At 53.3% G+C, this 10940-nt stretch overlaps 1 protein-coding gene across 1 annotated transcript; it reads right to left on the reverse strand.

Annotated features, from left to right (window-relative positions):
- Nucleotides 1-907: 907 nt before the first annotated feature.
- Nucleotides 908-3662, reverse strand: LOC136516553 (GDSL esterase/lipase At1g28580-like). The gene is made up of 3 exons (XM_066509975.1): nt 3287-3662; nt 2484-3131; nt 908-1478 (listed from the first exon to the last, which is right to left on the reverse strand). Exons 1-3 carry the CDS (start codon nt 3531-3533, stop codon nt 1240-1242), a joined length of 1134 nt encoding a protein of 377 aa, XP_066366072.1. The 5' UTR covers nt 3534-3662; the 3' UTR covers nt 908-1239.
- Between the last annotated feature and the right edge of the window lie 7278 nt (nt 3663-10940).

Consider the following 10940-nt stretch of genomic DNA (forward strand, 5'->3'; position numbering starts at 1 on the left):
GCGTCCGCGTCGCGCGTCCCTTCCCCCCGCGCGCTGCCAGCAACCACCCACCGGCCACCAGTGATGCGACGTGGGCGCACAACGAGAGCAGCAGCCAGCGATGGAATGGATCCCTGCTCCCACCGCCGGTCGAATGGAATGGCGCTGCCGAGCGGCAACAGGCAATGGTTCATGTCGTGCGCGAGCACCCGCGTGGCGATGCCTCGCGGTGCCCGGGACGGTCTGGCCTTGTCTCGGCAACGGGTCCGAGTAATGACTGCGCTGCCAATCGCCGTGGTCAAACAATTAGTAGACGGCAAAAGCGGCAATGATTGCGGCGTGTTAAGCCGAGGCCGGAGAGGCCTCCAAAAAGTGCTTTTATTTTCTGCGAGCCAGCACGGCTTCGCTTGCATCACGCCCGCTGCCCCGGTCTGGTCCCACGGCATATGTGCGTTGCTTGCTGCAGCAAACTTGTGTTGTCTCTCTCTCTCTCTCTCTCTCTCTCTCTCTGCAGCAAACTCTCTCTCTCTCTCTCTCTCTCTCTCTCTCTCTCTCTCTCAGAGTACGCCTCGCCTCGGCAGTTTTGTTCTCTATTAGTAGATCGGTTTCGGCTGTGAGCGATAATCTTGGAGGGATAAGGGATCGCTACAGTCATCATGGATTTGTCACGCACCTCGCAAAGTTGAGTGTCCATACGATCCGGCGCTTATTTGTCCTGGCATCGAGCACCACTCGGTACCGACCCGACCCATCGCAAGTTGTACGGTCATGGAAAGGCAGAGACGTGCTTAGTAGTCGTGCTTTTGAGGTTGCTTGTTTGGGTACAATTGAGTTGAGCCTTAGCGTATATACAGACAGTAATGCCCGACATAGTACTACACTACAACATATGCAAGCTCGATCGCTTGCAAGTCCGCCTCCATCAATCAATCATCAAAACAGGTTGAGTTGTTTCTTCATTGATCGGGGTAGCAGTGGAAGTATTACACTGCACGGCAGCGGCAGCAGCAGCAACACCAAAACCGCTCGCTCGATTCGACAGAGGGCAGGCTGGCACACAAGTGCGGCATGACGACAAACAGAGAAACCTAAACCGATTTTCAATTTGTACTCCAGTCCGATCCGATCCCCAATATACATGAACATGAACAAATGGAATTCACGTTATATTAGCTCTTCCCTTCTCCCAACCTCTGAATCCAATGCAGCAGCAATGCATGGATCATGAATGCAGTGCAGAGTGCAGAGGGATCAGATCAGTCAGTCGACCATGTCCTCGAGGACGACGGTGGCGAGCGGCGGGTGCGCGTAGGGGCCCTTGACCCAGGTGTTGGCGATGAAGCGGTAGGGCGCCTCCGTGAGGTGGATGCCGTCCCAGCTGACGTGCGCGTCGGGGTCCTCGCAGGTGGTGGCGCCGGGGAGCCCGCACGACGCGCTCATGTTGTAGTTGTACGGCCCGCCGCCGCCGCAGCACGCCCGCAGAGCGCCGCGCTTGTAGCCTGCACACACAGATCAGATGGCAACACATCCACCCCCACAAAATTTCAGCATTTACATGTACTCCTCTCCTACGCTGCTGCTAGTAGGAGTATTAACCAGAGGACAGACAGTAACTTGTCGTGGCAGCAGCCTTGGTGGGCATCGATCGGGCCATGGAAGGATCCATCCATGGACGAGACACGAGTGAGTGGAGCCAACCGAAGCCGGAGAGAGAGGAGCATTCGGTAGTAGTAAGCCGTACTAGCACAGGCTGTGCCAGGATCTGCTCTGTGCTGGTAGTGGTAGGTGAACCGAACTCGCACTCACGCTCACACCAATGTTGCTCTGGCAATCCCTGACGCTACTACGCCAGCGTAGGCGCCAACACCCAACCATCACTCTCGCGGCTGGCGTCCGAATCCGATGATCCTCTGCCGGCCTAGGACCAGCTCGCGGCGGCGGGGTTGAGAGATCCACAAGACCACAATCCTCGCGCGCCAACCGCAACGCAACAAGGGAATTTGTAAACACATGCAGTCGCCTTGTCCGCTACTAGTACCTACCGCAGCTCGTACGATACGAGGACGATGCCTGAGCCTCCCCCGCGCCAGGCGGGAGCGAGACTTCACGAGCTTGTTTTCTTCCTCGCTACCACTACTGTTGCACGAGACAACAGATCGCGACGGGCCGACGGCCGGACTGCTACTGCTCGGTCGGCCGGTCGGTCCAGGACTGCAGTCAGTGTGTGGCTACCAGACCAGACCTCTGAACACTTGAAAATGCAAACGCAGTACGGTGGCGCAGCAAGGCACCAGCCCTGGGACTGCTCCAAAACGAACCTCCATAACGGCAAGGCGCCCAGTGCTCTGCTCGTGCCAGAGACAGAGGCCCCAGAGCAGCAAAGCAGAGCAGAGCAGATATTCCTATTCGGCTGGCTATTCCGTCCTATACTGTTTGTTGCACGCAGCCATGAGAGAAATGCGACGGACGAACGAGAAGAAAAAGGTGAAGAACTGACGACTGACCGTAGAGGTGCGGGGTGCGCGCGAACTGGATGTAGGGCGTGTAGTAGTCGGCGTAGACGATGCGGGACTCCGGCCGCCGTCGCTGGAGGCGGTCGAGTGCGATGCGGAGCATGGCGTTATGGTAGAGCGCCACGCTGTTGTACTTCTTCAGACACCCCGTCCGCGGGTCGTACTCGGACCTGTCCTCCGACAGGTACATGGTGAGCGTGATGGGGATGCAGCCGGCGGGGAGGTTCCCCGGCACCACCACGTGGCGGGCGCCCTCGTCCAGGAGCCGCTCGACGCCGCTCACCAGGGAGGCCACCACGGCGGGCACCAGCGTCGTCTTCACTTTCTCCAGGGACCAGTCCGCCTTCCACGCGAAGCTGTAGTCGTTGCCGCCGAACTCGCCGAACACGAACAGGGACTTCCCGAACAGGGCGCGGCAGGAGGACGGGTCCGACGGGCAGATGGTCTGCTTCACCTCCTGGAACCACTCCAGCTGCACGTTCATGGAGGTGTTGAAGGGCGGGATGCTCCACACGTTGTTGTCCTTGAAGTACTGCAGGTCCAGCGCCGTCGCGCCCATCACCGCGAAGTTGGCGCCCTGGCTGAAGTTGGTGCCCTTGTTGGCCGACGGAGGGAGAAGCGGCAGGCCGAACGCCTCGGCTGCAATCAAGCAATTTGTTTAGTTGCTGCCAGCCACCGCTGGAATTCCGGTGAAGAATCATCATCGAATCGAATCAAACAGTCGTTCCAGTAAAAATCAGCCGCCACCGTTGGAATTCCGGTAGACAGACAGACAAGACAGAACGGCGACTTACCCAGGAAGTCGATGACGAGGCGGCCGTTGGAGCACCTGGCGTACGGCGGCGGGAACTTGGGCATGTTGGGCAGCTTGCCGGAGTTGATGATGACGAAGTTGCCCGTGTCGGAAAAGGAGTCGCCGAAGCTGAAGATGGCATCGTAGTACTGCGGCAGCGGCTCGCCCGACACCGCGGCGGCTGCCAGGCACACGAGTACCAGCACCGGCAGGTACGCCGCCGAGAAGCCCCTCCTCCTCGACGCCATGGCCAGGCCACTTACTCACCAATGAGCAAGTAAAGAGAAACAAACGAACCAACAGTGTGACTGTGTGAAAGAAAGAGAGAGTAAGTAAGGCAAAAAAGCAGGCAGGGGCTGCTGCTACGCACGGCGCTGCTGAACAGGGTTTGCATTGTTATATAGCAGGGGTAGGCACATGGATTACACCAAGGTGGTGCTAATTATGCCTCTGTTTGCTTGCCGTGTTTGTTTATTATGTGTAGGCCCTTTACATATATTTTTAATTTCTCTCTCTAGTCTATACACACCGTTTGATTTGTTTGTGGCTGGCCAGTGCATGGTATGATGGACGGAAAAAGTCTACTCCACCCCCAACTATGGGGGTGATCTATATAACTCCTCAACTATGAAACGGTCTGATTTACTCCCAGAACTTTCCAAAACCGTCTATTTTACCCCCAGGCGGTTTCAGCGGCGGCCGTACTGTAACGCGGTTTTGCTATGGTCTCTGAAAACCGCCGTACTGTAGCAAACCCGCTGCTGAAAACCGCCTGGGAGTAAAGTAGACGGTTTTGGAAAGTTCAGGGGGTAAATCAGACCGTTTCATACTTGAGGGGTTATGTAGACCACCCCATAGTTGGGGGTGGAGTAGACTTTTTCCTATGATGGATGGGCTCTGCACTGTAATACTAATAGGGACTAGCTAGGGAGAGCATGGCATGCTGGATGGAGATGGTGACGAGGAATGGAAGATTAGTTTGGGTGACTTTGATGGGCAGTAAGACTTATGGTTATCTAAATCAAAATTGGGTAGTAAGAGACTCAAAATCAGTCTTCAATAGAGTATCTATACGGAAGATCTATTTTGGGTTGTCTGAAAGACACAATCTAAATATGGACATCCTCTCTCCTGGAAACCCATTTGCAGAAATAATTCTCTTTTAGGTCTTGTTGTTGGAGAAGATGCCGAATATATATTAAACCTTTTATCTATAACGCTATCCAATCAACGAATGAATATTGTATTTTAGATATTATTGTTGGATAGCCAAACTAGCTGGAGTGTGGGTGCTCGACACGGCACACATGCCTTGCTTGCTTAGTGGGTTGTCTTCTCTGTGCAGTGCAGGGCAGGGCGTCCGGTGTCATCTCACCTGGGGACATCTATCACTGCCAGCCCGGAATGTGTTATCTGTTTGTGCCGATGGTAATCAAGTAGCCGTTGAGGTGACAGGAAAAACATATCAGGACGGGTTGGTAAAGAAAGGCTTATAAAATTCCCAGGATTAAATCCAAAAACTGTGTCAGAAAATTGCCACACACATCTTGAGAAACATGTACACAGCGCCTACATTCGTTCACCACGCGGTAGATACTACTATGCGGTAGCGAAAAAGGAAATGCGAGCAAGCGATATTTTGATGTACGATCAATTACTATGAGGTGTTCATGATCTGGTGGTTAATGTTTCCTTATTACTGCCTCATATAAAAAAATAACATATAATTTTGTCATTGTCTAAATAAAATAAAATATATATAAGAGGGTGTTTGGTTTCTTCCCTAAACTTTAGTCGCTGTCTCATCGGATGTTTGAATATATGCATGGAGTATTAAACATAGACTAATTACGAAACTAATTGCACAGCTTGCGACTAATTTACGAGATGAATCTTTTAAGCCTAATTAGTCCATGATTTGACAATGTAGTGCTACAGTAACATATGCTAATGATGGATTAATTAAGCTTAATAAATTCGTCTCATGGAGTACTGACGGATTCTGTAATTTGTTATTTTATTAGTATCCGAACACTCCATGCGACACCCTCACGTGACATCTTCTAAATTTTAGTCACCAGATCCAAACATCCCTTAAATCTCTAGGTTAAATGTGACTAGGTTATTACCGCCTATGAGACAATAACAATGTGTGCGCACCAATTAGCAGCCTGTTCGGGAGGCCGTATCGTATCGTGGATTATTTATTGCTAGCTGGTTTGGTGTGAGAGAAAAACACTGTTCCTGACTGAAAATTTACGATCGTTTACGAGCAAGCGAACAGGCTGTAGACGATTTGGTTTTGCGATGGTTAGAGCAAATAAGACCCGGCCCGGATGAGGACGTTGAAGCGTGCAGTTCCCCAGAGTGGAGAGAGTCAAAGGGAAAGAAAGGGGAGGCATCGTGCATCCATACTCGGCGCACGCCTAGCTAGTACTCGTAGAGGGGCAGCACTAAGTGAGGTAGACGACAGCATGTGCCCCAGATAGCCGCGCGCGAGAAATTATAGGATGGATGCGTGCAGCTGGAGATCCGATTCGCCCATCGCCATCAACAACAAAGCAGGCCGCAGGCCACGATCGTCGAGCATGTAACGGGGTGCTGCAGTAGTGGCACCACCGGCCGTGGCGTCGACGCCTAACCGCCTGCTGCACGCAGAATCGAAAAAAAAACCCCGAACGGGCACAAATCAAGCTACCCCCAGGACGCGCGCGCGCATTCGCCCATCCGTTTGTGCCCCTTTTCCCTCGCGGTCTCGGTGGTTTCCTGCGTGCGTTTCCTATCTGCTCCGGAGCAAAGGCCGTGAAAAAGGGACGGGGGTCCATGTATGGCCAACGCGGGAGCGTGGGCACTACTCAGAGTGCACAGTGGTCGGTCAGGCTGCGCGCGTGCTTGCCACCGAGAGGCGAGAAGAGAGAGGAGATTCCGGTTATAGAAGCGGACAACGGAGGGGCGCGGCGGGGGAGCTGCATGCACTGCACTGCACGGCCACGCAAAGGTTATGATTCCGGCCGTCCTCAGCTCAGCAGCGCTGCAACGGCTCGCTAACTGCAACTTGCTTGGCGCTGTCACTGGGACGTGGACAAGGGAATTCGGTTAGGTTACTTATTCTGTTTGCTGATGATGCGCCGCTGATCGGTCGATTGACTGAGAGGAGCGGCAGGCAGGCATGTGAGAGCCACTACTGAAGAGTGAGTGTGTGATTGGGATCATAACGAACGTTATCGTTGTCAGGTACGTACGGTGAACGCTTTGTTTGAAAACTGACGAGTGAAGAGTAGAAGACTCCGTTTGGTGCCACTACTAACTGCTAGGAGGTGCTAGCTAGTAAGTAGTACTCGTCCATAACAAGTTGGATCACCTGCTAAAAGAAGCACCGGTGGTGATCAATCATATCAGTCCATTATGTTTGCCTCATCTCGTCTAAAAAAAAGGAGAGAAATAGTTATAACTTGGAAGTTATAGTGGCGTACGCGTAAGTACTAAGTACCAGCTTATTAGTACAATGATCTGATTTATTTACATGATCAGTCAACTTGATCAACTGGACCCGATGCTGCGATCCCTATCGCCTCTCACTAGGATTGAATGCACCTATGATCAGTCAACTTGATTAAACTAGAACCATCAGCGCGGCTAATACACCGACACATCTCGTCGGTTGAGCTCGCAGTCGCAGCTTTGCTTGGCCGCCCCCGTCTCCAGACGAGGTACGGGCATTTGATTTCGAGCCCCGAGTTCTTGGTTTCCGCGTCCACCATTAAGTGGTGCCTCCCGCATTCCATGGCCGTTGTTAATTACAGAGTATCTTGCGCTAATCGAGCTTATTGTTAATGGGCGTCGCTGACGGATTGCTCCATCTCTCGCGAGGGCGGCAGGGCCGTGTGTGTGTAAATATCAGCGGTGCCTTGCTTTGGATTCTTGTCAAAGAAATTCTTGTTTTTCCTTCCTGGATGGATCGCAGCGCAGTTCATCCTGCCATGCCACTAGTAGGGGTGGATTTGCCATCTGAAACTCATTGTTTATAGGCTGTTGACCATACTTCGTAGTCCTGCTCAAATGGATCGGAGATGCATCCGGCTCTCATATGCTGCAGACGTGGTGTGCAGTAGTAGGCTAGTAGCATGCATGTACATGTACAGGTACAGTGTGCCTCGGATATATAATAGTAGAATTCTACGTACTACTATACTGGTGAACAATCCAATTGCACACCAACGTTCTGTGCCTTCCCGTCTCACAAATGTCTCTTTCTTTCCGTTCTATTAGCAGAAAAGTTAATTGGCATTCTAATTCTTGAGCTATACTATACGTAGGCCGTTCCTCATGAGGCCCGAGTCTAATTGGTGGAGGTTTGCCTTGCCTCCCTAGTAGTACTAGTAGCTGCTGCTCATCATGATGCGCGACGCGATTCCTTGGTCCTCGCTACCAAACATCCATAATGGTCTAAAGTAACACGCAAAAGGAAGGGGGTTAGTGGTGGGCACTGAGCATCACAGCAAGGCCAAAGTTGGGAGGAGGGAGGGACGACGATAAGGCACCAACCACCGTGGTCACTATCCAGATTTTTTTTTATTTTTAACATATTTTTCAAATCTAACACTTTGGCCACGCCTATTCGCACGGCACGACGAATTAACATTGTCGCGCCATGTATGGGGCGCGGCAAGGCTATCCATGTGGCAGCGACCAGGGGCCTGACCGGTGACGGGGCTAGCTCTGCCGCGCCATCGATCAGGGCGCGGCGACGGTGATGCGCCACGCATCATGGCGCGGCAGTGACGCGCCACCGCCCAGGGCGCGACAGCGCCTAATATAGGCCCGCGGCCCAGTCCTGCCGCGCCACGCCCTGCCCACCGCGCTCGCACGCGGCTGCCGCACCCACCCGCGCCTGCCGCCTGCCGCGCCCGCCGTGCCCGCCCGCCTGCCCGCCACGCTCGCCCACCGTGTCTACCGCCTGCCGCGCCTGCCCGTCGCGCCACGGCCGTCGGCCGCCCGTTGCGCCCCCCGCCCACACACGCTGCCGCACCACGCATGGCGGCTGCCCGCCACGCCATGGACGCCTGTCGTCCCCAATTGCCACACGCCCCTCTCTCTATCCCGTGTCCACCCGCCGCCGCCGCCGATGAGGCTGGCGCCCGCGCATTTCGGCGAGGTCTATCGCGCCGTAGGCGTGAGGTCGAGCGCACGCTACTGCCTCTAGGATGAGTGCCGCCGCCGTCGGGAGGACGAGCGCCACCGCCACGAGGTACTCCCCTCGTGTATTTGTTGATTGAATGAAAGTAAACACACGATGAATGCATAATAGTGTATCACACATAAAAACTCCAAATGTAATATATAAGCTAATAAGATAACTAAGCTCCCGCTAAATAAGTAGCCCCCCCTAAGCCTAACATACTCGAACCCTCTCCCCCTTTGGCGTCAAACACCAAAACCTACGGGTCAGTCGGCGGGGCTACAGCGGACGAGCCAGGCGCTGAGGTACGAGGGGCAAGGTGGAACTGGGTGCCATCATCGTCTGATCCGAAACTCTAGGCTATCTGACTCTCTATAGCTGGCAGTGTCGCTGAAGCGGTCTAGGTCTGAGCTGGGACAGGTGCTGCCTGTGACTCTGCTGGTATGCCTGTAGTAGGATCTGAAGATGCAACTGAGGAAGGAAGCCTCTGTGTAGTCACGACGACGGGAGCTGCTGTAGAAGGACCTGGGGCATACAAATATGGCGGTGTGGGCTGCCCTGTCAACTCACTGAAGGAGGCTCCAAGACTCCTAGAGACTGAAGTCTTTGGCTCAAGCAGCGACGATGTTTGTGCCGGTGTGAAGCCCGTCTGTAATGGAGTGAACTGCGGGGCTACCACTGGCGAAGCGAACCACTAGGACACCTGCTTTATAGGTGAAGCATATTGTGCTGGTGGCTGTCCCTAACTCTGAAGCCCACTGGGCTATAACGCTGGAGTTGTTGAAGTAGTGGCTGCCTGACCAAGCTGGGGCGAAAGCTGTGGTGGTGGAGCCCCAATGGCAGTCACAACATGCTGCATAAATCCAAGGAGCTGTTGCTGCATGGTCTGCTGCTGCTGCTGTAGAGCCTACGTCTGCTGATGTATAGCTAGCTGCTACTGCTGGATCTGCTGCTGCTGGCGCTGGAACTCATCCTACCGAGTCTGGAACTGAGCGAATGTAGCAGCTGGCTCCTGAGCCTGTCGTGCCTAGTCCTGCCTCATCCGCTCAAGTATAGCAAGGAGAGCGGGTCTGTCAGTGGGGCAGGTGGCGCTGAGCTGGAGCTGTTGGCCTCATGGTCATGTCGCTGAGGAGGCATCTCAGGGATGGGCTGATAGTCATCATCAGAATTGTCACTGGGGTCGCTCACGACCATCCCCTCCTACTGAGCAAGCTCCTCCTCCTTTGTAGCTGTAATGCCTCTAATGATATCATCCTACTAGGCTACAGACTCTAGCACCTCAGGACGCCGACGCGGCTGACTGGGTGTTGTAGGTGTACTGTGTCTGATCATCTGTGTCATGTTATAGGCAGGAAACTCTGTGGTGGCACCACTGTACTCTGCAAGCATCTCTAGTGGCCTCACTGTGACTGCTCTGTGGATAAGCCAGGTGATCCAGTGAGCATAGGGCAACTGCCTGCGACCTCTGAAGCCCTTAGCTATAGTATCCTCCATCTCTGACAGAAGAAGATCCCATATATCAAAAACTGTCTGCTGCATCAGAGAGTTGATCAGCCACAACTGTATATGTGTTAAGCCCTCTCTGTATCCCATCCTGGGAAGCAGTGTCCTCCTCATAACAGCCTCAAGTATGCGAGCAGTGGGATTTAGGTCACTGGAGTTCCTACGTGATCCCTCTCCAAAGGGCTCAGTGAAGCAGTGGTGAACCAAGTTAGTAGGGGGCACATTGCCACCATGAGGACTTCTGGGGGGTGCTGTCTGGCCATAGCACACCTTGTGAAGTCTGACTGGCTGCTCCTAAAGTCTTAGTATCTCCCTGACCCTCTGACTCATTAGGCGGTAGTCTCTTCCTCTGAATGCAAAGTGAATATATCTATGCTGCGGATAAATCCAGAGGGAAGCATAGAACTACCGAACCCAAGATGGAACATATAGTCCAGACCGTCCAATCAAACCTGATAGTCCCGATAGATATGTAAGATAGGGGCGAATGTGATCTCCTGCTGCTGCAACTATAGAGTCAATGTGGCACACCCTCTGAGATCTGAAAACTGCCCCACTATTGAGATAGGCATTATAGAAATCCTCCTGCAGTAGAGTGTAGAAGCCCTCTGAAGCTCTCTCATCCCTCCTCGGTGGAAACCATATCTCAAAATCAACAAATCTCAGCTGCTGAACCTGCTTGGCTTTGGCGGCCCTCAAGTCAAGATGGGTCACTAGAGGCAGACCCTATGGTCTGGGCGGTGGATGAGAACCCCTCCGCTATGTGTTAGCCCTCAGTGTGACTGGGGCATGGGTACGACCAGAGCGGCAAGGCTGTGGCTGGTGAAATGACCCCAATTTTTGCGAAGGGAAATCCACAGCGTCGAAGTGTAATAAGACCGTTGTAGATCATATTACCCAAATTCTAGTCGAATATCACATCCATACAACGATAATATCAGAGTACAAATAGTGCGGAATTACATAATTTATT

Source organism: Miscanthus floridulus, chromosome 17 (assembly GCF_019320115.1).
Source record: "Miscanthus floridulus cultivar M001 chromosome 17, ASM1932011v1, whole genome shotgun sequence".
NCBI classification, from domain to species: Eukaryota; Viridiplantae; Streptophyta; class Magnoliopsida; order Poales; family Poaceae; genus Miscanthus; species Miscanthus floridulus.

Bases quoted from the DNA above. Each gene is read 5' to 3' on its own strand.
- LOC136516553 (XM_066509975.1), bottom strand. From the start codon at position 3,533: ATGGCGTCGAGGAGGAGGGGCTTCTCGGCGGCGTACCTGCCGGTGCTG. The intron at 3,132-3,286 runs GTAAGTCGCCGT...GCTTGATTGCAG, and splicing joins CCTCGTCATCGACTTCCTGG to CCGAGGCGTTCGGCCTGCCG. The intron at 1,479-2,483 runs GTCAGTCGTCAG...CTGTGTGTGCAG, and splicing joins GCGCACCCCGCACCTCTACG to GCTACAAGCGCGGCGCTCTG.